The sequence below is a fragment of the Hipposideros armiger genome, unplaced genomic scaffold (genome assembly GCF_001890085.2).
Source record: "Hipposideros armiger isolate ML-2016 unplaced genomic scaffold, ASM189008v1 scaffold_16, whole genome shotgun sequence".
Taxonomy (NCBI): Eukaryota; Metazoa; Chordata; class Mammalia; order Chiroptera; family Hipposideridae; genus Hipposideros; species Hipposideros armiger.
The window spans coordinates 1,512,832-1,540,728 of NW_017731366.1; the positions used below are offsets into that span (position 1 = coordinate 1,512,832).

The window sequence follows — 27,897 nt, forward strand, 5'->3', positions numbered from 1 at the left end:
ACTGTTGGGCTGCCTTTATGACAAGGGGAGCCCTGTCCACCTCCAAAATGGCCTTGGGAAACGCCCTCATAAAAGTAAAACAACTAAAATTGTTATTGTTAGCAAAATGCAAAAGGGCAACTGAGGAACAGTGGCTCATCATAATGAGAGAGAAAAGCTATTCAAGAACAAGATGAGAGCAAAATCTGCTTAGAAACTTACCATTGTCTAGCCACAGGCCGTTTTTGTCCTCGCCTGTCACTGAATTCCCTATTGCCACCCCCTGTGCCCAAGTAGATAAGGCTCACAATGGCTTCTGAGGGCGCCAGACCAGCCAGATCTCAGAGCATAGACCGTCGAGCACTTTCAGACTCCCAACACCGATCTCAGCCTTTCCCAATGTGGCACTCTTCAGCTGCAGTTTCCCAAATTTGACAAGAACAAGAGGGTGTTTGCTAAAGAAATTAAAAGCAAAAGGTTCTACTTGGGTAAGTATCATCCATCTCCAAATCTAGTACGTCCTCAAGTCCTTTCCATGCTTTCTTCAGGATGTGGCATATGTCCCCGTCCCTTACACACTGATATTATTCCCACGTCCCCGCCTCCAGTCCTGCCTTCGTCCCCCGGCCCATTCACCCTGCTTAGTAGAATCATCGTGTCTCTGATCTCTGAAGCAGGGGCCACCTAATCTTTCACATGCTCATCTGCATATAAATTTGTAAGCAGAAGATTGGGTATGTTCTGGCTTCAGAAGGAGTCACCCCAAGACGTGCCTCAGTGGTATGCCGGTTACTTTGAGCTCAAGGCAATTTTAGCTTCAGGCTCAAGAGAAACTCCTGCCCCTTCCTTGAGCTATCTAGAAGAACTTGAATAAGGAACCTTGTCCTTAATAAGGGATTATCAGAGATGACTTCTTTTGACCTACCTATAGAGCAGGGCCAAGTTCTATTTACTGTCTGCTCTTAGCATCCTGCCATGGCCTTTTGAGGCCAACAAGGTACATTACCTCCTCCCTAGCTCAGGGTATCTTCTATACCTCAGTCCTCCTTCCTATCCCTGAATCTCTTGTGCATGTGGGGTCTCTGATTCTCTCATGTATGCAGGGTTCCCATATGTATGTATTAAATTTGGTTATTTTCTCTTGTTAATCTGTCTCACGTCTATTTGATTATTAGACCAGCCAGAAGAACCTTGAGGGTAAAGTTTGTTCCTCCCCCATATCTGCATTTCTAAAATTTATTTAATTGACAAACTATTTTTGTGGGGACAGCTGGGAGGCCTCTAGGGCTCTCAGGAACATACTTCGGGAAATAACATCCTACTACAACTAAACCTAAAGCCAGCTGGTACTTAGGACGCTGCAAACAAGCTGCTTCCTTCTGGCTCCAGCAGATGATGAAACCCATGTAGCCGGAAAGGGCCTGCCTGACCAAGAGGAAGGGGTTCCTTAAACTTCCCAAAGGAGGAGGATATTTAAAGAAGCACGGCCTAGAGAATCAGGGGACCCAATTCACGTGAATGGCACAGCGGTGCTGTGGGAATACAGGCAGGAGTAAGCCTGGAGCAGCAGTAATGTGGGCCCGGACAGGATACGGATACGGCTGTGGGAAAGGGGACTGGGAGAAAGGAACCTGTTTCCCCAAATTTCCTGTCTTCCATCTCTTTCCTGGGTTGATCTTGCCCGCCCTCCCAGCTCCACTTGTGTCTTGCTTTTACTGGCTGTTGGATGTGCTTGTTTTATAATGTTAACTGTCTGAGCACTCCATTCACTGCTAATCCTGGAAGATACCACTTCGACAGCATGCTGCTTTCTTCTGCACTGCTGAATTGTTCAGTGCTTCTCACACTTCATGGTGCGTATAAATCACCTGGGGGCAATGCTTTCCACCAATGGGAAAAAGCAAAGCAATGCTCCACTGAGGGAAAACTTCCAAAGGATGGGGGTTGCATCATTCCAGAAGCTGATGAATAATCCCCAGTCTCCCACAACCCATAAAGGAACTCAGGGTGCCGAGAGGCTGCTGTGATGCAGATATGCCCCGTGGAGAATGGCACAGGTGGGCGCACACACAAAATGGCCCTCTTTCTGTCACAAATATCTTTAACCCAGTGGTTCTCAAACTTGATTGTGCATGAAAATCACTGGAGGGCTTATAAAAACCTAGACTTTTTCTGATTCAGAGATGTAGGGTGGGGTGGAAAGAGCACTGTGAACAAGTTTCCAGATGCTGCTGGTTCAGACACTCGGAGAACCACTGAACAATTGAACAGCTCAAGCAGCTAGAGGAAACAGAGTTGGTTCTGCTTTAACTGTGCACAAATCTGTTCCGTGTGGAATGGCCAGACTCCGCATCCAGGTGGATTTCATTTGTAGCTGTCTGGCTTCTGCCAAGGCCTTGCCAGGACGCCTGTTTTGAAGCAATTAATGATCCCCTTGCTTCAGTGCAACCTACAGCTGAGTGATTTCTGGCACCATCACCATGAGCAGCATCCACCAGGCAACGCAACCGGGACTCTGGGGCTCCCTGTGGAAAAGTACTCTTCCTTTACGAAAATGATAGTCACTCTTGTTTCTCTCCTCCGCTTGTAGGAAAGGCAGCTTTCCTCTAACAATCAGAGGCGGCATTCTGGTGTGGAGGAGGCTGGGGCTTTTAAACATTAGGAACCAGAAGTACAGAACTTATTTGTTCCTTAGGGAAATTTTCTTAATGTTCTCTAAAATGAAAAAAATCAAAAAGAAAACCCAAATATACTGATGGTACTTTCTAATTACTTTCTCACTGAAACCACCATGGGTTTGTCACAAGATCAAAATATAAAAACAGCATTTTATAAGAAAATAAATCATACGCTTTGGAATGTCAGGTACATAAATATTCGCACAGTGCTGGTGATTTCAAGTGTCTGCATCTTATTTTATATCCTGGGAAGAGCGCTTCCAACTATTAGTGGAACTATTAGTTAAATCACGTAGATTCTTCCCGTTGTATCACTGAATGGATATTATGTCTGGACACGTTCTTTTAAGTTTGTATTTCTGATGTTTTCCATTTCAGGCACTTACACTAAATGATCCAGAAAGGTTTACTGAAATCTCTTGTCTTTGTATCCTTGCACCCATCTGCCTAAATAAGTTCTCTGGATTAGATGTCAGGCGGCAGTGCTGGGCAGGGGTGAGGCCTGGGTTTGGTCTGCTCAGCGTAAGTGCTCATGCGAGGGCTGGCCTTGCACACCTAACGTCCAGGGCAGGCACCCAAGGGGAAGGACTCTAGGACCTGTTTTACTTGAAAATTGGCTGGCATCAAAAGTATTGGGATGCCAGTCCAGAGGACAGAGACATTTGTTTTCCATTACTATTTAATCCGGAGGGTGGTTCTGGCTGCACTGCATTCCTTCTCATGCTACGGGAAGGGGATACAAACAGAAGCATGCAGAGACAAGTGCTACTGTGCAGAGTCCTTCACACTTGAATACTCTTAATTAATTGTTAAGGGCCTGAGCAAAGGTATTGAAGAAACACCTAGGGTTGAAGTTCAGGAGCCACTTACGGGCTGAATGGCAACTATGGTGAAGACAAAGGAGCCCAAGGTGCAACACACAAAGGTGACTGCTTTTGTGGAAGTGTTTCAGCATTAAATCCTAAAGGAATACAGTTGAAAACTCAAGTTTTCCTCCTTTACGAGCGGCATGTCCAAAGCAAACGGCTGGGAGCATCTTGAGCTCTTTCCGGTTCTCACATGATTGCCTACAGAGACTACTTTTTAACACAAGACAGGGTTATCTGGGGACTCTATTTTTAACAGGTGCCATTTTAGAGGCTGGTCAAACCATCACAGTCATTCAGTATCAGTGTCAGAACACAACTGTCTAAAATACCCACTGCGTGGTTATGAAACAGCCAAATCTCAATCAACTGCCAGGAAGCTGGTGTCCTCAGTCTCCCACTGCAGGGTGGACTCAGGATCTGGGAGTGTGTGACAAGGAGGATGAGCAGGGAAACCGGGTCAGGGAAACCGGGGCTGAGAAGACCCAAGTTGACATCCTGACTCAGTCATTTACTGGTGCAAATTACAGAAATACTTTAAGCCTCAGTTTTTTTTTTTTGTTTTTTTTTTAAAGGGATAATAATACCTATCTTTTAGGCTGTTTTAAAGATGAAATGAAATACTATATAGAAAGTATTTGGCACAGTGCCTGGCCGAGACTTATTAAATGGTAGCTGTCAAGATTAAAGGGAGGGGTGTGGGGTAAGCTGGTGAGAAGAGTGGAGAAAGGGATCAGAGAGCCGGAAGTGTCCAGAACAGGAAAATCCATAAAGACGGAAAGTAGATTAACGGTTTTGAGGGGAGGGGAGAATTAGGAGTAAGTGTTACGTGATGAAAATGTTCTGGAATTAGCAGTGATTTGCACCACCTGATAAATATACTAGAAACCACCTAAATGTACAATTTGAAATGCTGAATTTTATGGTATGTGATTATCTCCTATGATGGTATATCAATTATATCTCAATGAAAAATAAAACACACACACACATTATGTGTGTGGTTTATTATTATTATTTTTTATTGAGATCTAATCCACATACCATATATCCAGGAAATCCATTTACTTGAAACAGCCCATTCCCTGGCCTCGCTGGCTAACTGAGCCACGCCAACCCGGTGATACGATGGACAGGGCCGTGAAGTAGAAGCCTAGAGGCCTCACATTCGTAACATCGAAGACCCACCAGGCCAACTGCTCCTTTGAAAGAAAAGGAGACCCTGGCTCAGAAGGGCAGAGGGTGTCCCCAGGTGGCCGGGGTGGGGCTCGGCTCCAGGGTTCAGTAACTTAACAGAGTTCTCCCAGCCATTCAGCCCATACAGACAGGAAGACACGAGGGTTAATGGAGGTCGACGGCGGCTTTTCCTCAGTAATTGAGTGGGGAGGGCAGACCTCTTGTCGGGAATGGCAGCTGGCATTCTATGTTCCTGTTTATTGCAGTTTATCTCAAGCAGTCATTTCCATTCACCTTTTAAAAAAAACATGAGGCGCAGCTGTGGTTTCACTTTAAATATTGTTCCTTCCAGCCTTTTAATTTTTTCACGGTTCCTCCCTAATCTTTCACCATAATTGGATGCACAACACTAGAGACAGCAGCACCTCGGAGGAACAAAGCAAGGCGAGCCAGCTTTCCCATCCTGGACCACACACGGCCTGCCCCCAGCTCCCTGCTCTAAGAGGAGCAGCCTGGGAACAGAAGGCAAGACCCGCTTTCCCTGAGTTTGCTCTGCTCTGGGGCCAAGTGAGAGCTGGGGGTTCTGCTGATCTCTCTGTTAAATTTTCTTGATTTCCTTTCTCTCTCTCCATCAGTGTAATCTGCATCTTTGCAGGCTGTAGGTGGCACAGGCTGCAAGTTTTCTAGGTCCCCACTGGCCTTCTGAACATTCTCCCAGGCAGCAATAATTTCACGTTAGCTTATTGGTTTGCGTGCTTCCCCCGTCGGACTGTAAGCTCCTTGATGGAAAGCCCAGTTTTCCCTTCTGTGATCCTGGCCCCGCACACAATCCCAGGGACACGGGAGGGCTTTTGGTGAGTGATAGCTGAAGGAATCAGGACGCTTGTGCTCTTGGTTCTGAAGACAGTCAGCTTTGTGGGTGGGTGTTCACCAGGGAGTCAGGGGTTGCAAAGAGCCACAGGGCAGTGATGCACTGAACATACACACCTTGGATTCTGCCAAGCTGCAGGCTTTCCTTCCTAAATACTGAGCCCTGTTTTCTGTTGGGTACAGTTGTGCTAGGACTGGATAAACCAGAGGTCCTCAGTGAGACATCCTTCTTACCACCAGGACCTTCCCCCAGGAAAAAGAACAGAAGCATACTCTTCTTTTCCTTCCTCTGCCTGGGTGGAATCTAATTCTAGTCATTGGAAAGAGACCTTTCCCCGGAAGGCTGTTTGCCTGGCTTTAAAACAACCTTGTAAAATAAGCCTTATACCCATGTGGTATTTATTAGTGTAACTGGTATAGGAAGTTCTGTTGTACCAAGGCAGCGGTGTACCAATTTTCCAATTGTTTTTTTGACAACTGACCTCAAAGTGACAGGAGGTAAAGAAGAAATTAGTATAACGTTTATTATTATTTTAAACATTTACTTTAAAAATATCTATTTGTATATATGTTTTATACATACATAATATATTTTTAGTGATATACTGGATAATTAATGAATAAAATATATGTATAGTAGAGGCATGGGCTCATAAACATTATACTAATGGGTACAAGGTAAAAAAAAGCCTGCAGACCACTGCTTTATGGCATGCAATTTAATTTTCTACTTCATCAACCAAATAGCAAAAACAAAACATTAAAGGAAAAAACTTAGAAAAGGAAGATTCTAATTAGGAAAAGTGATTTGTATACTAGGCAATTCTTTTCCTGTTCTTTGTGTTTTAAAGAAAGCATATGTTGCCCTGTTTCACTACAAGTTCTCAATGAAATTATGAGTCGTGTTTTTGTTGTTGTTTTTAGCATAATGAAGCCTTCACAGTACCCACGATATGCATAAATTTGAAAATGAGCACTTTGCCTGAGAAAGCTTTTGGGTTGTCAGAAAAGTCATGACGTATTTTTTCTGTTTTACGTTGCAAAAATGCATCACGACTTTTCCAACAACCCCATAGTTAAAAAGCTGAACTGACAAGAGAACAACTCTCTCCCCCACGTTTAGGGCTGGAATAATATATACTGACTTCTGGACATTCTACACGTCTCATCTAGTGGTCTTTTGTGCTCACCTAGCAGATACTTTGTCTCCTGAAATCACATATGGCATTCTACTGCCTTAGTTAGATAACGGGTTACACAATGCAACCCAGTGTTGCTGTTGTGGATGTTTGAAAGCTACTCGAGCCTTGCCTTTCCTGTTTCTGGCTTTGGTCAGTGCTGGCTCAGGTTGCACAGATCATCGCTCACTCATTCCAGGCATCCGGGCTCTCTCTCAGCTTCTGAGTAGTATAAAACTACAGTGGTCATTACTTTATTGCTATGGCATTAGTAATGGTATGTCTTTCATTTCTCCTAAGTCCACACGGACCTCCACTTTTCTGAGCAACAGTTTGCCACAGAAAACTGTGGCCCGTCCTTTGGCCCCAAACACAGAGGCGGGTTGAGAACTGTACACTTGTTCTGTTGGGTTGGGTAAGTGACTGACTGGTGACCGAGTGTCCCAAGCATCTTTTTTTTATTTTCTCCGTTAGGTTTTCTTGATTAATAATGAGATTGCTAAAATAATTTATTATAATCACCTACTGCATCTAACACTTTCATTATAAAGGTGATTTTACTTTATTCATTTATTTTTCAATTGCAGTTGACACTCAATATTGTTTTATATTAGTTTCAGACTACAGCAAGGGAATATAGTCAATAGTATTGTAATAACTATGCATCGTACCAGGTGGGTCCTAGGCGAATCAGAGGGATCACTTCGTAAATTACATGCCTGTCTAACCAAGCATCTTTTGCGTACCCACTGCCCACAGGACAAGACAGCTGACAGGTGCTGGGGTTTTAGGGCTCTGTGCACTTATCACCTTGGGCACTCATTACCTCTTTGGGGATGACAAGGGACAAAAAACACACAGGGCAGCATGGCAGGTCATTTAAATCTCTTTCACATATTTAGTTTCAGCTTCTGGAGAAAGTACATAAATTATTGTGAACTGCTCTAAGAAATAAAGTATACACTTAAAACAGCCCCCATACTACACACAGCTATGCATATGAGATACCAACTGCCAAGTTTTATATTATCACATGTAAGGATCTATCAAGGTAGAAACGTCTTTCTGTATCTCACTCTGGGAAAAACAGACATTAGTGACATATTTGATCGAATCAAAAATGTAGCAGCACGTTTATTCTATTAACTGATATTTGTCTCTGAGGAAAAGAAGTTTTACTTTCCAGGTCCATGAGGGAAGGGACCTTATGTTACATCCTGTGCTGTATTGTGAACTATATTTGACTTTTGGAAAATAATACGGGGGAAGAACATAGTATGTGTTTAGCTGTCTGTGGAGACACGACATTTACTTGTAGTTTGATTTCATGACCTCACCCATATAACTAAAGCTATTTTTACTTGGGCCTGTTATTACCAGACAATTACCATATAAAACATTCCAAAAATATATTTACTGGCTTTTAAAAGGCAAGCAAAGAATTAGCTGATACTTTATCAATTTTTTTAAAATCCCACACTTCTCTAATACTTATTTCTCATTGTTAAAAAACTCAAACTTAGAAAGATAATTAAACATTCTAGTGATTTTTTTTTATTGCAGGCGAACTGTCAACATGTAAATAATTTAAAATATTCTTTCTTTACATAAAAAGCACGCCTAGCAAGTAATATATAACAAAATTTTTTTCAACTTCATAATAATAACATGTGTATTCCAGTTACTACTATAACATATTAATGAATACAAGCTGGGGAAATCAGAAAGAACTGTCCCGGCTTTTAATGCATTCAATTCTGTGCATTTAGCTTTCTTGAATATATTAACGGCAATGGCCACTGAATGTGGAATTTGGCCACTTCTCAAGGGTGATCTTTCTCCCAGTTAGAAAAATGGTCCAATTGTTTACACACAAAAAAAGAACTCTCCCCCCTTACCTCTTTATAATTCCCCTCCATATCCAATGGGGATTCTTGACTGATGATGTCATCCATTCCATCACTGTCCAAATTCATCCTTTAAACTCTTTAGAATTTCACTTAAGAAATAACCTCCCATGAATTCGGTTAGGCTGATGTGCCAATTGCTCAGTACCCTGGTTACTGCTCATGCTGACGTGGAAAGCCAGCTAAGAGTCTGTGCCCGACTCTGCGTGTCCTTGTCCCGCTCCGTCCCAGAGACACCGCCCTGCCCAGCCTCCCTGGTCTGTCCTGTGCTCTGGCACGGGGGCAGCTGCCGGTTTTTTGAGGCTGACTCTGTATTGACACTCGGCTTGTTGAAAGGCCAGTCTTCCCACCATCTGCTGTCACCTTCCCATGAATGACCCCACCTGGATTCTTCTCCACAGCACCTCTCCTATTCCCAGCTGAGGAAAAGCTGATTTAACTCCCCAACTCCCCAGTTCAGGGCTGAGTGTGGACAGGAGCTAGGAGCTCTGTGAGGAAACCAGTAACCTTGCTCTGAACCCGGGCTAGAGTGCATGGGATAAAAATAGACGCAGAAATCCAGCCTTGCAGACCTCACCAGTGAGTTAAAAGCCGGGTATCCCATGACAAAATGAAAACAGTATAATTTAAAGGCTAACCTGTAAGACAGATGTTTGCTTTTTTCCTCTCTTTTTTCCTTAACCAATTATTTCTTACAATCAGATGTAAAAAGTCTCATCTTCTGGTAGAAGCCCCAGGATACGGATGAAATTTGTTTCCAACCCAGAGAAGGACCCCTCTCTGCCCCAGGTTCAGTGCTTTGTTCTAGTAATATAGTCAAGAGAAAAAGATCCATCAACTTTTCTTTAAAATTCAGCCAGTGGCGGGCTTTTTCACAAAAGGGAACGCTCCTCTCGGCTGCTTTCTTTACCCTTTTCCCATGGCTTTTGGTTTCGTTTATTGGCTTTATGTTCAGAGAAGGAAAAGACGCACAGCGGGAGGATGTTTGGTCCAAGAAGCGGAGTGACACACACACACACACACACACACACACACACACACACACACACACACACACACACAGTCACACACACTCACACACTCGTCATTCTTGAATGACTTCAGCTAAAAACTATTGGGTTGTTGGAAAAGTCATGACGTAGTTTTTCTCTGTTTTTCGCTGCAAACATGCGTCATGACTTGTCCGACAATCCAATATACCCACTGTTCATTTAAAAAAAAAAGTTACCGTTTACAGGAGAAGTGGACCAAAGAAGCATTGAAAGGGCAAGCCTCCATTTAACAACACCATCTCCTACTGACACGCTTAGACAGAAAGCAGCAGATGTGCTAGTCAATACATTTTGCAATAGGGATTCTTGACCAAGTTCAACGCTGTTAAGAACAGAGTTTAAAGCAAAAATGCCATTCGACATAAGCTTCTGGCAACTGAACCTCTGCTGACATGCTCCCCATCCCTTCTGTTGTCTACTATTTCTCTCTCCACAAATTAAAAAAAAAAATCAGTTTGTGGAAATGTGTCTCACTGTAGTTTATTGTAGCCCTACTTTTGTGAAGCAGATACTTTCCTCTGCAGACTGGGACCCAACTCCACATCCTCCCTTAACTCCACCCTCAGGTACCCCACCTCAGTTTCCAAGAGAATGACATGCACACTTTCTAGACAGTATGCTGACACGTTGTATTTCATGAGCCACACTTGCATTTGGGCATGACTTTTCCCTAGCAGACATCTGCCTTGTCTCACTCTCCAGGCTCCAGGACCCTCTAAGGCCAGGCTTCCACTCTCTGCCAGCAAGGAGCCCACAGCACCACCCAGAGCTGGGAGGTTATGCTGGCCCGAGGGTGGCTGTTCCTAACAGTGGAGAATTCTCCAAGGTTAAGACTTTGGGGTTAAAATGAAGTCTCTCTACCGTGAAGGATCCTGTGTATATTAAATCCTGCCAAAGGACACTTCTTAAAATGAAGGAAGCATGCATCTAACTACATGACATATATTAGCATCATAACAACAGCTGTCCCTTACCGAGGGTTTCCTGTGTGCCAGTCACTTTACCTGGGCCTCTTATACATGTCTTCAGTCCTCATAGTAACCCTTTGGAGTAGATACTACTATTAATTGCATTTTATAGCTGCGCCAGAGCTCAGTGAGGTTTACATAACTTGCCCCACAGCGTGGCTGCTTGCCAATGGTCAGGCTAGAATTGGAACCTGGGCCCTCTGCTTCTGGGGCCCACATTCTAAATGGGTATGCGAGACTGTCCCCCCTGGCTGCCTCAGTAAGAAACAACTGCACACACTAAAATAATCAAGCACAGCTTTTAAGGATTAGGATTTAATACAGACAGAATTCCAGTAGCCCTCATAACAATATCACATACTAAATATAAACTGCACATCTGGAGTACCCAGCATGTATCACCACTATCCCCTGCCAACAAGACCTCAAGAAATAAAACAAGAGCTCCTTCACTGACGATTGGGACCTAACACGCTTGTCCAGTGCATTTTCCCTTCTAGAGCATCATCATGTTTTCAGCACCACTGAGGCTTCCTTTAAACAGCCGTTAAGCTTTCAAGACTTTGTCTAAGGGGGCAAGGATATGTGTTTATTCATCTTGTTTTCCCTTCAGCATCCAGACACTGCCTTACACACGTTAAGTGGACAGGGAAGGGCTGTTGAATAAATACATGAACAAAGGGGAGAGTTATGTGTTGCTTCAAGTGTTTCTCTAACTGCTGTCCAAAGTAGGAAATATTAGTAGTTCATATTACTGCTTTTCAACCAAAATCTTCTGTGGAAATCACATACGTTCAAAGTTAAAAAAGGGTCTGCTCTGGTTGGAAGGAGGGGGGCTACCAGGAATTTTATGACTTCCAGTCTTTTACCTAGGTCATCACAGCAGTCCACTTAACAGTCTATAATCAAGACCTGACATGGATGAAATGATAAATATTTAGAGGTTACAAGATGTATGTAGTAAAATACATAAAACTATAAGCCTAATTACTAATATGATTTTACTTTAATTTTAGTAGGGTGGGCTTAAATATACAGTTAAAATGACTAAACTCTCACTATTAACTATACAAATGTATACACATATTCAAATTAATATATAGTAATAATAATATTGACTGCATATATACATATATATATATACACACACATATACATTAATAATATATTCTCTTTTGCAGAAGGGCACCTCAAAATCCAAGATGAAAATTTCCCAGCCAAACAACAGCAGCAAGGATTAGTAGTAAGAAAGTGTTACAAACCCTTCTCCTCCTCTACCCGCTATGCCTTTTCTTGTCATAAGTGGTTCTCTAATAAGCGCTATATAGACACAAATGACAGAACATCTCTTTCTGAAACACTGATGCAAGAGCTCGCAGGGCAGTTCCCAGTGGTGATGAATTTTCTTTGTACCCTCCCTAAACAAGTGCTCAGCACACAGACAGACTCAGCCCAGACCCTTTCCAGAAGGAGCTATCTGGATGGCTTGTACCAGCTTAGAATATCTGATATTCTATCATGATCTCTGATGTTTTCTAGAGCTTTGCTACTCAAAGATGCTCTTCTGACGAGAGCATCCACATTACCTGGGAGCTTACTGGAGATGAAAACTCCATGGTCCTACCCCAGACCTACTGCATCAGAAAATTCATTTTAAAAGAGATCTAGAATTTTTTTATTTATTTTTTTTAAGATTTTATTGGAGAACTGAGGGAGGGGAACAGCGCTGGGGAATCGGGGGGGGGGGGGAAGGGGAACAGACAAGATGCTGTCCTTTTGCCCTTCAGTCTAGTTGTGGAGGACGTTGCTTCACCGGCCCATGTTGGTATTATCACTGCGCTCTTCTCGCGTGAGGCAGATCAATCGCCGGCCTCTGGACGGCCGTTCATGGCAGCTCTTGGCAGCTCACACCGGCTGCCGGCCACACACTGCAGCAGGGGCTGCAGCCTATGCCGTTGCCGGCAACTCATGGCAGCCCAGCTCCAGGTAGAGCTGTTGTTCACCATCTTAGCTGCAGAGGGCGCAGTGTCACTGGCCCTCATGTGGGATCTGAACCAGGGCCCTGCTGCTCAGAGCTGGCGTCCCAAGCCAGCTCCTAACCAACGCGCCACTCGGCTGGCCCGATCTAGAATTTTTCAATGCACCTGTTAGAAGCAGAGCTCTAGACCTTGAAAGAATTCATTAAAAGCCATTATCCTTGTATTTTAGATCATATTTCTAGGCCCGGTGGCAAGATCCTGACTTGAGATGTTTGGGATCAACACTGTGATTAATTTCACTTTCAAAAGGTCCAGATGAATTACAGGAAAGGAAAAAAACACCACTTTGGAAGACGAGCTGAAGGTAATGAATGCTTGGTGGTTTTGCAGTAGCTATGCAAACAGCCAGTCACGCCCTTCCTACACAGAAATTTCTCTGGTTCCTTCCTCTACTGCCATCCTCCCTAAAATGAACAGTGCTGGCCTACTATGGGCCCAAGTACTAATGCTTTTCCTTAGCAAGTGTACACACAGCCACTCACAATCCCGGAGGCTGAAAGGGCCTCTTCTCACCCCACCCATCCGCCCTGAAATTCAAGGACGAGGATGAAGAGCTTTAGCTTCCTGTCAAGCCATGACCTAAATGGCAAGGCGCATCAGTCACGTGAGCTAATGCTTTTAAATGATCATTATCGGGCACTGGTGGAAATTATTGACTCTGAGAACACCGACCACATTACTGGGAAATTACTTGTGCAGTGTCAAAAGATTTTCAAAGATAGCAACTCTCGTTCATCCTGATTAACCCTTTGGCACCCCCACTGCCTTTCCTTCGGCCTTAACATCCAAATTTGCTTGTGCTGTACAAACTGATCCTTGAGTTATAATCTCTTTTCAAATAAATTATTTTTCCTCCTTCTGTGCAAAATTCTTCTAAATGTGCCTTGCTTTTCAATTAAGGTACTCTGAAAGCTAGATAAGCCATGAAACTATGCAGTCAATTTTTCATGCACTGGACTTTTCGGTGTATGCTAAAAAAAAAAAAATTAAATAATGGCATTGGGAGTATGGGGTAGAGGTAGAAGTGTGGCGAGTAGACAGAATGCCAAACATTTACCCAGATGAAAAAGATTGAGGGCCACAGACATAAACCTTTCTGCCTAACTGAAAACCTGAGTAAAAGCAACTCAGCTGTGGTCACTGTGGCGGCTTCCGAATGGGACCAGTATTAATGCCCTCATCACATTTCTCCGTGTGCTTACCATTCTTTCCCCATTAATGGCTCTCCAACCCTGATTATCATTAGGCTTTCTGATGGTTTTCTCCTAAATTCAAGTACTTTTGTCAGAGACCTTTCTATTTCATGAAGCTTGGTAATTTCTGATGGTTCCAGATAGTGCATAGTGGAATACTAAGTACACGAAGATGTCAAATGTGCCCTTGGCATAGAGAACGGAAATAAATAATAGGATATGGCTCTATTAAGGTTGAGCTTCTCTGCATGTGAAATTGTGATTAGTTACACAAGACTGTGTGTGTGTGTGTGTGTGTGTGTGTGTGTGTGAATGTGGCATCTCTACTCTCCCAAAAATCATGGATGCCCTGATATGTACCAGAAAGATGTTCTCATTTCCTTTCTTTCCTCCATTACCACCCCTTTTCCAAGAGAAAATACTAGATGTTTGGCTTAAAATATGTGTTGCATTGTTATTTCTTAAAATCACTGGATGTCTGGGGGCCGGCTGAGTGGCTCAGTTGGTTAGAGCTCACTCAAGAGTTTGAGCTCTGAGCAACAACAGTGGTTCGAGTCCAGCCCGAGCTGAGCAGCCGCTGAGCTGCCAACAGGTAGCAGGATGGCTCAGCTAACAAAACAAAAAAAAATCACTAGATGTCTGAATCATGATATTTGAGGCCCCCAGTGCTACTTTAAATAGAAGTGTTTGTGCTTGTACTAAATTTCTATTTCACACCAAGACTATAATGTAGTTCAGTTGAGATGATCTTTTTTGTTTGTTTTCATTTGGGCACTTATTGCTCTGCTCCCTTTGTGTTAAAACATATGCATTAGATATCCAGATATCTTTTTTAGGCTAAAAACAAATGCAGATAAATTCACATCCAGAATTATTTTCTTTTTAAGGTGACAGCTATGTTACTGCCTCCTCAGAAAAACACACTGTTATCTCAACCAGGCAAAACACAAATATAACCAGGCAAAACAATGAAGACAAAGTATTCTTCAATACTGTTAACTATGGGAAAAAAATTTTTCTAATAAAAAAAATCTACCCAGTAAGACAGAAAATTGTTTCATTGAACTTATATTTAAAAGCCTGAATCAAATAGTGCACTGATTAACCTTTTCTACTAGGTTAATATATTTTTCCCTGATGTGGACAAAACCAGGCTTAAATTGGGCAGGATCTTAAATGAACTCAAATTTGATACCTTGTGTTCTCATTCACAGGAAGAAGGGGCTGGGAGATGAGTCCTCATTTGGCCTGGTGTCAGTAGGGTAGAATATATTTCCTTTCCTTTGTTAACCATTAAGTAACCTACTAGACTCTGGGCATGAAGGCTGTTTACTACTTTCTCCAGCAAGAATTTCCTCCAGCAAAACATCTTGATGTGCTGCTTAAATCGATATACTCCCCAGTTTTATCATTTGAGGCCAACATAGGGCATCTTTTATTTTATGCATGATATTTCAATTGGGTTGAAACATTTTGCCCAAGAAACATCTGGTGTTTCAGGAGGCAGTAAAATTATCTCTCCATAGGGTAAAAAGATTTATTGAAACTTTGCAAAATTCAACGTATTAAGAAAGATGGCTTGGGTATGAGTACTTGCCTCAAAGGACCAGAAGGTATTTTGAAAAAGTGTGTGGGGATAGACCATGAGGTTCACCTCGGGAAAATTCATGGGTGAAGGAGAAGTAGGTACAGAGGTATGTTTTTAATGCATTGTGTTGGGGAAGGCTGGGACGTCTGTCTCATTCAGTTTGTTCCTTGCACCTTGTCCTGCATTTTGGCACATGGAATGTTGGAAATGCTGGCCACTGGCCAAGAGGCTCACAAGCCAGGTTCACGGGCTGCTGGGGGTCAGCTTCACCTACTTCTTGTTGCAATGCACAGATCTGAGCTTCTCTCTGGTATCATGATGGGAAATCCTGACCCTGGGAGCTCAGAACACCACCAAATGCAGAAAATGCAATTCAATCCAACAAACATTCATCAAACACACACTCTGTGTAGGGCAGGGAATGAAAAGAAGGCCCTTGTCTTTAAGAAGCTTGTTGTCTGATGGGGGGAGACAGACTTACCCGTCACTGGTTGCAAACGGGTTCTAACAGAGATAAAACTAGTGCACTGAGAAGGAGCACTTTTGACTGAGGGATGAGAGGGGAAAAGCTTCCTGAAGGAGGTCAAGCCTTGAAAGCTGCGTCAGCCTGCAACAGGAAGGAGCAGGTGGTGGAAGCGGGGGAGACAGTCCAGGCTGAGGCAGCGAAGACAAAGAAGTGGTGGCGATGTGAGAGGGAAGGAGGACAGGATTTAGAGGAAGGAGTGTTTCTGCTCAGTGTGCAGACAGGTCCTGGTTACGCTTTGAAGGCTGTGCGAAGGGGTGTGGCCTTGAGTCTGCGGAAAATGCGGAAGCATTACCGATTCCCACCGCGCTTCCTCAAGACCAGGTGTGTGTCTGAAGAAGAGTCTCTTTAGGCTCCAGGGGGAGAAAAACGATGAGAGTCATTCACGTATCATTTTACTTTTTTTCCTTTCAAGTCTCTATTCCCACAGTAGGCAAAGAATGTGAGGGTGTGATCTGTATCTGAGGTGGTCGTAAGGGAATGGAAGCGATGGAAAGAAAGGGATGAAAGCATGTTATTGTTTTTATAGACACCCTAGTCACCCTTCCCCAAAAAACAACCGCTGGGAAAGAGGAGAAAATATTTGGGAGCTTTTAAGCAAAACGGACCCTCTGACCTAAACGTGCTTTCAAGTTAACAGTGTCTTAAAGCTTTCTAGCAGAGGCCGTTGGGAAGCATTTGGCCCCTTGACGGCTGCCAGGCCTGCAGCTGTGGGCGAGTTTCTTTCCTGAAGAGGCTGGCTTCCTCCCAAGACTGGAAAATGGAGGTCGATAACTCCATCTTTTAACAGGGCTACCAATAAAAATGACAACACACGCTTCAGTAACCTCTTCACTAATGTAAATCCTGGGAGGGAGAAAAGCACACAAGGATGATGACAACGTGAGAACCTTTAAAAAACAAAACTACCCAAAATAAATTCTTACTGAGAACTTCTCTTGGGTCATCAGCCCTCCTTGGATTCAACTGTTCAAAGCACAGTCATGCAAACACCTCCAACAGGGGTTTTCAGGCTCTTGGTGGTGGCAAAACTGTCTTTTCAAAGCAATCATCCACTTGGGAAAGCAGTATACAAGAATCAATTATAGTTCCCTATATGAGCAGCAAGTAATTGGGGCATGAAGTGGGTTCATGGCTTTCCTGGGCTGCTCCACCATCTTCACTGAGCCCCTGATGTACATCAGAAGAAAGGAGCTCTTAATCTGTGGTCCCTCCTTGTTTATGCAGAAAGGTGGCCTCGGGCAGGGGACCTGCCGATGATCATGCCAGGATGTTAACTTGGAGAAATCTCATTTCACAGATGAGAAAAACAACAAGAAGTAAGGGGATAATTTAACCCCCAGACAATGAAACTGGTGCAGGTGAATGGCCGGGGTGTGGGGGAGTGTGGGGATGGAGCACAACTGAAAGTCGCCCCACTGGATATCAAAACATAAGAAACCACAATGCTATCGTATGTTTATGATGACTTTTTTCTTAGTCAATTTTATGTATAGTAGGCATCTCCATCCATGTTACTTGAGGGATTGTTCTAAGAAGCACTGGGAAAGCTGGTGGATACAAATTTGAAAGTCCCTGCCCTCACGTTGTTTACATGGAATGAGGGAGACAGAAAACAGACAAATAAGTAAAATATGTACTACTCTGATAGATGGTAATGAATGCCAAGTACAAAAATAAATTAGAGAAGTGTAACAAATACTGGAGTAGAATTGGGGAGTTGAGTTGGAAGCTGATCTAGTCAGTCCAGAGAAGGCCTCCCTGAGAAAGTGACATTTGAGCAAAGACCCAAAGAAAGTGAGAGTACGCCACGGGGGATACTGACAGGAAAAACACAGGATGCCCAGTTGAATTTGAATTTCAGATAAACAGTGAACAACTTTTTAGTATGAGCATGTCTCAGACACTGTAGATTATATGCTAAATCTGGCAACTCTACACAGGGGAAGCACAAGTCGGGTAGAGGGACAGGACAGCAAGGGCAGAGCCAGGCCAGGGCGGAAGGGGAGTGATGGGAAGGGGGAATGTGGGAGAGGACTCCAAGACGACCACACTTTTATTCTGAGGAGGAGAGTTTTGAGATGGGTGACAGGCTCTGACTTAGGTTTTAAGATTATTTAAAGGCAGGAGCAGCCAGACCAGCTAGGAGGCCATTATTGCTGTGATGATGCTGGTGCCGACAACGATAACAACAGTTAACGATAACATACATCTCGACGTACGCACCAGAATGAGCATGTAATCTGGGGGGAATGGCTCCTGACGTCCCATTCATGGACTCTCCGTGAAGAAACGTTGGTATACATTTATGGGAGGAAAGGAATCAGTCCTACAAATAAATTCTGTCTACTCCTTAAAAATGCTAACCTAGGGAAGTTGCTTTAACCCACTACATTATCATCCTTCACAATAAATATGCTCTCCTCCAAAAAATGGAAAGTTTCTGGAAAACATGAAACTGTTGCTATCACCAGTGACTATGATAACATCAAGCCAAGGACTTAGAGAAACCGCCATTTCTGAATCCAGTCTCTTGTGGCGCCATCTGGGTTCTAAAATGAGGGTTTCTAAGTGGGATTGAGACTTGGCGTCAAGGTTAATATTTTTTGTTTTTGCTGTTACACATAAAGAAAGAGCTTTTCAAAGAATATACAGAGGACGGCAGTTCTATTACAAAGCCCCATGGAGATGCAGAATCTATAGACTATTATGTGCCTAATACACTTTTTATTGTGAAAATAGCCATAAACACTTCAAAACTATTAAACACACATTGACAGTATTATATGTTGTAGTTAATATAAAATCGATTTGTCTTCCTTTGGGAAAAGCAAGAGGCTAACAAAAATCCCTCCTCTCCAAATGAAATTGCTGATATCTGACCAATTTTTCACCAGTGATTTCACGTTCAAGCTAATGAAAAGATATAGGGAATAATCCTATAGCAGTTTGCCTTTCAAAAATTAAATTACATAGTTTCTCTGAAGAGAGAGAAGAAAAATTAGTTTACTTATTAGAGTCATTTAATGACCTGGAGGCACCAGAAGGTTAGGCTTTCCACAGATATCTGACATTCTCCACGCCCAAGTCTGTACTACGTGCAAGTGAGGCTTTCGTTGTTTCCTCAGCATCCTGACCACTTTCTCTTGGGAAGAATTTCTGTGAAGCACAAATCTCAACATTTAGGATATATGGACCTAAATGCACTATAAAATGAAATACTATAACACAAGCCTACAACTCCAAAATTCCAATGATTAAGCAGAGAAAAAGGTGTCTAAGCATATTATATAGGCACACTATGCTTAGCTGAGAAACCACTGCCTTCAGTGTTGTGAAATGCACTATTCTGCCCGCATACACTTAACGGGGTGAAACCTGACCTTCTGAGAAACACCTGCTTGTCTCAGGTAACCTACCTCACACAAGGAAGAGGCATTGTTAAGTTAGAGAATTGGTCTCTCAGAGCTTCTAAACTCGGTCAGTTGAGTAAATACCCCAATATTAACTACCCAGGACTTGGACGAGCCATGCCTGCTGCTGCAGAGAGCAATTGCTCTGAGAACGTTCTCGCTGTCTGTTTACGACGAGGATACTTGCAATGCTGCTTCCAAAGTGACAGCTGAAGTCACAGGAAGGAGTTATTAACATTCTAGGACCGGTCTTTTGAAATTGTCTAAGTGTTTAATTCAAAACTCCAGATAGCAAATTAGCATATAGATGAATATGCATTATTAAAAATTGTCTATTTGAAGTTTTTTTTAATGCATGTTGGTATCTTCATTCCTATTTACTAACCATTTAAAACAACATATTAGTAAAAAATAACTTTGGAAAGGCAGATGAGTGCAACTTTAAATGTCAAGTTGGTTTCTGAAAATTTCTAAGATCAATGACTTCCTATTTACATAATTTCCTTAAAGATAATCCTGAAAACTGGATGTGAAGCAACTCACATCCCATGCGATGAGTGAATATCACACTCTTCAATGTCATCTATGTGAAATTCCCACCCGATTTTCCTCCTCCGAAGCCCCTTAAATTCAATTACAGTTCAAAACAGACATACGGAATATGCAAAGCACAGATCACCTCAGTGGATTTCACATATGCTTCAAAGGCCAGGGAAGCAGTGTTTTCTGCCCCATTAGTCCCCAGAAAAACCTAATTACAATTCAGATACTGTATGCAATGAAAGCCAGGAGTGGAGGATGGCAAAATCCCTTGAAAATCCGGAAAGAGGCAACCTGCTGCTTAGGAAGAGGAAGGCCTCCTCTCCCAAAGGATGCCAGCCTCACAAATCAGCCTTTAAATCTTACCTGATACGAACAGTTCTCCTGATGTACCATCTCAGTGCATCCTAGGGCGCAGACCCCAACGCAGGACTGCTCAGCGAGGCTGCGGAGGGAAGGCGCAGAGCATCCACTGGCCGAGAGAACGCCCTGGGAAGGCAGGGGCTCCCCGCAGATTAAAATGGATGCTGTTTCGCTGATCAACCTGCGCAGTGGCACTGCTTGTGCCGGGAAGCGCGCAGCGAGCGAGCTGCTCTCCTCGGAAACCAGCAGTGAGGCTAACAAACATGGAGCTAGGACCGGGCTGGGGGAGGGGGCGCACTCATCACTGGCACAATCAGCCAATTATATTATAGGCACAAAGAAAAGGATCAGTCTGGGGCTGGTGTGACCTTCTGGTGCTTTATGAAGGCAGTTAACTGATGTGGAAACATTCTCGTCCTCATTAATGGGAAAAAGGCCAGAGAGGCAGAGGGAGTGAGGCAGGCACAAATCAATGTTGCAGTTGAACATTTCTAACCTCCGGCATCATCCTTCCTGCCCACAGATGCTACTTGGATGGTGCTTATAAAAAGGGGCCTTAAGGATCAGTTCTGAACTTTTAATATGCGAAAGGGAGAACGACCCATTCAGAATATTGACACTGAAAGGATGTTTTCTGTGTCGAGTTTTTGAAGTGTTTGCTAACTTTATAACTAAAAGGAGGCTCTTCATTTTTAAAAAATATATTATTTTGTAATACTTTTGATTCCCCACTGATTTTTGGCTCTAATCTGCTTTTTTTAAGTCAAACAGAAATAAGGTGAAATAATTATTCCTATAACTTTTTTAGGGAGAGAGTTCATTCAAGTCAGTATAAATCATTCATTTCATGAAAATGAAACTAAACTGCAAGTTTTTTTTTAAATGTAAGGCTTTGTGTGTGTGTGTGTGTGTGTATCTATGTATCTATATATATCTATATACCAATGCTGTGACTTGACTATATAGACATCCTCAATACAGCACATATGATCTTAGAAACCAACCATTGTACTTATGAGTAATTCAAAGAATTCTGGACTTGCTGATAGTAATCAAAGGAAATATAAGTTGGACCACACATGTTTTTGGGAAAAAAAGGAGCCAATTTCCGAAATATCTCAGGGACTTTCTAGGATTTTAGGATTTATAAAAAGAAACAACTAGGCCTATAAATTTATAAAGTTAATTTACTGCCAGAAAATTAAGAAAATAAACACAATAAAATAAAATCTCCTTATCTATATTCCTCAATTGCCACTAGGTAATTTGTTCTGTTGTTTCTTAATAAAATGGCCCTGAGTACATAATGGTACTCAATAAAAACTTGACTGAATTTAAACCATCAATTATTTAAAAATATCAACAGGGATATTATTTTTAAGGTATTGTAATGTATCTGGCTATCTTCTCAAAAAGTCTTATTAATAGCCACACAATCTTCATTATGCTACTGACAGAGATAAACAAGTACTTTTTGCCTGAGGAATGAAATAAAAATGTCTGACAAGTTTCCATATGAAGCTCTATCTTAAGGAATGGTGAGCATTTGTGTTAATAATATTTGGTGATATCTTTTTAATTGTATAACGACGTCTCTGTTGCTTGGGAAGAGAAAAACCTATTTTTATAAGTATTCTTAATTTTTGCTGTTTGAGATTCAAACAGGAGGGCAGTTTGCTACCTCAGTTCAAGTCCATGGCTACACTCACATGTGTCACTTCAGCCTTCCCAGGTAAGGGAAGGAAAAGGTGGCAGGGAAGGCCCACCTGATGATCTCACAGGCTCGCATGTCAGCCCCAGGTTTGAGGGGTGCAAATGAAAAGTATTCCGGAGATGTGTGGAGACGTATGTACCCTGCAGCTCACAGCCCCAGTCCCTGGAATACGGGAGAGAGATGGGCCACATAACCTGTGCAGGACTTTCGAGGCCTGCTCCCTGGGAAGTGGCCCAATGAAAACTTGATGAATGAAGCAGAAACCTGAACTAGATCATGAGTTTCTTAAATACAGGATGAAGAAAAGAGGACAGAAACTTCAGGGAAAGAATACAATGTACAGCACATCCCCAACCCAAACTCTGTCCTTCCCTATTGGGTAATCCGCACAGGACTGAGCGAGACAGAAACATCTGTGTGGAGCGCCTTGTTACACAACCGCCTAGGTGAAGGTTCTGGAATCCTAAGTATGTGGAAGCAAACACAGGCCAATGTAAAAGTTCCTTTTGCAAGGTAGCAAATAAGATGAAATGGAAATCTTACGCCGAATGTAAAAGGCATAATCCCAACTTTCCAAGACTGAATGGCTTCGACTTCAAAGGCCGTTGAAACTTGACTCAAATTACTACTCTGACAATCTATGACCTTAAGACGCAGGAACATGCTTTCAAAAGCTGTCCAAAAAAAAAAAAGCTGTCCAAGGCCCAAAAAGGCCACTTCCTGGACTCTGCTCTCATCTGAAAACTGAAGGCTCTGGGATATATTACATAAGCTCCTAAAGACATTTATCATGTGTTGTTAAAAAAAAGCCTAAACATGATCCCACTCTTCACAGTTGCTGTTCCATAAATAGTGGAAATGACTCAGAGGTGGCTCTGGGGAGAACAGATTTCTGACAATTGTATCCCAAATCCTGTCAAAAAACCTTCTCGAGTGGTATAAACAAGATAAAAAAAACAAAAAGGAATTTATCAAGCAAGCTTCCCTTTATAGTCATTCATTGGAAGGACTTTGTGTCACAATTTAAATTATGATTTGCTAGTACAAAAAACTTTAAACAGAAACCAGCTGTTCCAAGAACACTGTTAAGAATAATTTACCAAACTACAGTGATATTTGTTATTTTTTTAAACTAAGAAATATTGAATTGTTTAAGTATGGTCTATGCAACCTTCTTTTTTTCTTCTCAGGTCCTCACAACTTCCCTTCCCATAAAAAGTATTGGGTTTCAGATTTAGCACGGACCTTAAGAGATACACTATTTTCCAAATATGGAAACTGAGGCCTAAGGAAGTGTGACATGTTCAAGAACATAACTTCTCCAACAACAATAAGAAGGCATCAAAAAAAAAATCCCAGATTTTCGGGTTCATACCTTGTGTGTTCACATAAAGTAGTGCTAAATAAGGACCCACTAGCCTTGGAGAAATGAACCCCCTTTGACCTTGCCAATGTAGGCTGGCCTTGAAATCAAAATCTGTCATCAGGTAAGAGTGAGGTTGCAGTACGGGTCTATCTACATCCGAATCCAAGGTATGTTTTAAAGGAAGAAAAATTACAGTACTAGCCAATTAAGCTATTGTTCCTATTTCTGTCACCAAGCAAACTACTGTATATTTACATCCAGAAAATTAGTTTTTCAACTGTGGCAAACTAATAGCAACAGAATGATGGGTGTATTTAGACAGTAAATATATTGGGGAAAAAGTCACATCTGCAGGTCACCTAAGCCTACAATTTCAAAAGTGAACTACTGGGGTCAGGGACTGACCTGAGAGGGCATAGGACACTTCCTGGCACAAGCTGTGTGACTTGATAAGGGTTTGGCTTACACAGTTGTATATTTTGTCAACACTCATTGAATAGTCTATTTATGATTTGTGCATTTCATTGTATGTAAAATTTACCTTAAAAGAATAAAAAAGGACTGGTTAACAAATTTTGAATTCTAGTTAATGATATGTAGGCTGAAATAGTGGGAGGCTTACTGATGTCTGCAACTTACTTGGAAACATCAAATGAAGATGAATGGATGGATGGCTAGAGGGATGGGTTGATGAGAAGCTGTGACAAAGCAAGTTTAATAAAACACTAATTGTTGAATCTGGATAGTACCTAAATGGGGATTCACCTAAACACTTTTCAGTTGGGAAATATCCTCAATGAAATGTAGGGAATAAATTAAGTTACTGGGGGTTGGGAAGATGAACAAGTAAGTCACTGTCCTCAGCAATACCTTTTAAACTTTTCCTTAGGCATTTGGGGGAAGCAGACAGACATGTTATACAGCTTTAAGTTTTGCTTCCTTGCAGGGCAATGGAAGAAAAAGGGATTGTGAGAAACATTAATCCTTCTCACATCAGGGAGAACTAGGTCCTTGAATGACCCACCCAAAGAAGATCACGCCTGGCATCACCTGTGACAACAATCTGAGAAAATGGCTTTGCAGTTTACAATGTACTTTCCTCAACATCTCCCTTGATTCTTACAACCCTGTAGTTGAAACAAATCCCTAATATGTGCCATGTGAAGAAGTGTTTCTGTCCTCAAGGAGTTTGGTAAAAGAAATAAGGCAATACACAAATACTGTATAAAATGATGAGTGAGTTAAGTGCCCCCAAAGAGATTTTGTTGTCGCTCATTAGGAATTCAGAAGAGGAAGAAAATTCTTAGCGAGGGCAAACAAGGAGATGGCAGTAACCTTGTTCATTTGGTTGTTCACTTCTAGAATGTCTTTCCTATTTCTAGATTAATATGCGTTTCCTCAGAACTTGGGTCTTGGTTGGTTTATTCAGGGCTATTATCCCCAGCATCTAAAATAGCACCTGGCATAGCATAGGCTCTCAATAGATATTTTAAATGAATGAATAAATGATTATGACCCTCATAGAGTTATCTCACTGCTCTCACCATCAGTTTCCTCATCTGTTAAACTAAAGATGTTAATTCTTTGTTTACAGGATTGATGACAAGATGATATGAGAATAACATGTAAAACAGCTTTTAGGTGCTCAGGAAAGGATCAGAAATGGATTTTCCCCCCCTCTCCTAATTAAAGGCAATCACAACAGTCCAAGGGATAGAGAGAGGCCTGAAGGGTGGAGGTGATAGTGGGAATGGAAAGGAAAAGACAGAGGGTTGCATTCCACGAAAAATGAACGGAAGGCCCTAGGTATTGATTCAACACAGGAGAGTGAGCAACACAAGAAATCATGAGGTTCTCAGACCACTGCTAGGGTAACACTGGTGCTGTGAAAAAGAAATAGGGAACTTAGAAGAAGGAACTAATTTTGAGGAACTGGTTTGTAGTAATGAGGTCTTTTATTCTCACCATGAAGTTAGGAGGTGAAGGTGCAGGAGGCAACTGAGACTCACAAGAGAAGTCAGGCCAACAGATAGAATTTAGGGTCTTTTGCAAGAATAGTTGAAGCTGTAGGAGGGGATTAGATTATGTAAGAGATTGTAGAGAAAGAACTAATGAACAAAGACATCACTGGAAGCAAAATAATGATACCCCAAACTATCTACATCCTGATCCCCTAAGGGGAACTAAGGTTGCTAATCAGCTGACGGTGAGATGGGGAGATTATCCTAGGTTATCCAGGTGGGCCCACGTAATCAATCACAAGAGTCCTTATTCGGTAAAAGGGGGGAGGCAGAACCGGAGAGATGGCCGTGTGAGAAAGGCTCAGCCCAGCGGCGTTGACTTTGAAGACAGAGGGAGGGACCACAAGCCAAGTAATTAGGGAGGCCTTTAGGAGATGGAGAAGGCAAGGGGGTCAAGGAGACAGGGAGAGGAGGTTGACAGAGCTCAGTGGCTTCAAGTACTGCAAGGAAGCTGAAAAGACTAATGGGTCGAAAGGGAAACACAACCAAAAGCCATGAGTGCTGACTCTTAGGAAGTCATCAGTTTCCTTGAAAAGAATAACTTCAGTAGTAGTATATTAGGAGCAGAAGCCAGGTTTTAAGTGGTTAAGAAGTTGAGGGACTGAGTATACTGGAGCAGTTTGTAAGGAAGTTTGTGGATGAATTACATTAGAGCATTAGGGCGGTAGCTTGAGTATGTAATGGAATTAGAGTTTGTGGTCCTGGCTGATTTTTAAGATGGGAGATCCAAACATGGATGGGGGCAGCAGGGAGGGAGCCAGTGAGAAGGGAGACAGTGGTGGGTGGACAGTAAATGAAAGGGCCAGGGCCTGGGAGGGGGGCACATACGGTGAGTAAAGATACGAAGCCATGTTGCGTAAGGAGGAGGTGGGAGTGGAGATGGCGACAGGATGCGGGAGCGCCAATGGGTGAGTATCCTTGATCGGGTCTGTGAAGGAGCAGGGGTGGTACAGACCTCAAAAACAGGGAGGCTGGCTAGGCCAGGATCACAGAGGCTGGACTAGTGTGGGGCAAGCTTTTCCAAGAGATTTCATAGGGAATGTTGCTGTATTACTTGAGAATGTTCAATTAACACTGTAGAAGAACAAGCAAAACAAATGGGGTGGATGAAACTTATAAGGTATGTTAATGAATATGTTCTCGGACATGGGTGAAATGCATAAGATGTGTTATATTTAGACCACGAGTAAGCAAGAACTCAGAGGCAGGGCTCATGAGATGTGTTAAGTATTGAAATGTTAGTAACCGGGATGTGTTAGACCTAGATCAAGCATGTGTGCCGAGCAGAAGAGCATAGAAAAAAATGACGGAATGACTAAGGAAGTACACTAGGTAACCTGAGGGACATGAGGCACTCAGTATTCATTAGATGGTACACTGACTGGCCCTGTGTCCTCTGCCCATGAAATACAATCCATAGCTGCCCATTAGGTGAGGGGGCAAGCTGCAGAGGAAGCCAGAGGGACTTGCCCCTGGGTCTCTGATAAAGCAAGTTGTGTGTCATTGGCAGACACCGTCTATCTAACTCAGAGGTTCTCAACCTGTGGGTCGCCACCCCTTTGGGGGTCGAACGACTCTTTCACAGGGGTTGCCTAAGACCATCGGAAAACACATATTTTCGATGGTCTTAGGAACCAAGACACCACTCCTCTATCGGTCTCCAGGCCCACATGTAGATACGTCCACATATGAGTACCCGGCTTCAAGACAAAATTTCATTTATTTGTAATTAGAAATAAATATTTCACAATATATAATTATATATTGGTTTGTGATTAATCACTATGCTTTAATTATGTTCAATTTGTAACAATGAAAATACATCCTGCATTTCAGATGTTTACATTACGATTCATAACAGTAGCAAAATTGCAGTTATAGAGTAGCAACGGAAATAATTTTATGGTTGGGGGTCACCACAACATGAGGAACTGTATTAAGGCGTCGCGGCATCAGGAAGGTTGAGAACTACTGGTCTAACTGGCCCTCCTTTCTCAGGCCTCAACTCTGGTCTGTAACCCTATCACCAGCAGAGGAAGGTGGTTGTAGCAGAAAGGCTGGATATATAAATACTGCATCACCCAAGATTCAGGTAGTACCGTCCTTCTACACCCCTGTACCATATTCTAAATATGATTCTGGGACCAGCTCCTATTCGGGTGGGGGTGGGGGTGTCTCTATGCCACAGAGCAATTCTTGAACACCGGCTGGGTGTCCTATAATTCAGCTCAGCTCTGACACTGTCTACCTGGAGAAAGCGTCAGATCCCACAGGTTAGGGGCTCAGTCCATGAGACTGTCCTCCCTCCTCACTTCAGCTGCCAAGTGCAAGTCCAGGTTGTCACCTGTGCTTTTAACAACAGCCTACAGATGGGAGGTTCCAATGACCCCCTCCCTGGGCTCAATTAACTTGCTAGAGTGGCTTACAGAACTCAGAGAACCACTTTACATAGTACATTACCAG

At 42.6% G+C, this 27,897-nt stretch overlaps 1 protein-coding gene across 11 annotated transcripts in view; it reads right to left on the reverse strand.

The window, feature by feature from the left end:
* SCHIP1 (schwannomin interacting protein 1) overlaps window positions 1-27,897 on the reverse strand; it is a 731,629-nt gene that overhangs the window by 32,313 nt on the left and 671,419 nt on the right. The window contains exon 1 of one of the 11 annotated variants that reach the window (XM_019627103.1): window positions 20,337-20,672. The exons of 9 other annotated variants lie outside the window; for them this stretch is intronic. In XM_019627103.1, coding sequence (XP_019482648.1) covers window positions 20,337-20,366 — 30 coding nt within the window. In that variant the 5' untranslated portion in view covers window positions 20,367-20,672. Of the gene's footprint in view, window positions 1-8,645; window positions 9,128-20,336; window positions 20,673-27,897 lie in introns of those variants that run through there. One more of the 11 variants, XM_019627098.1, reaches the window with a different exon arrangement.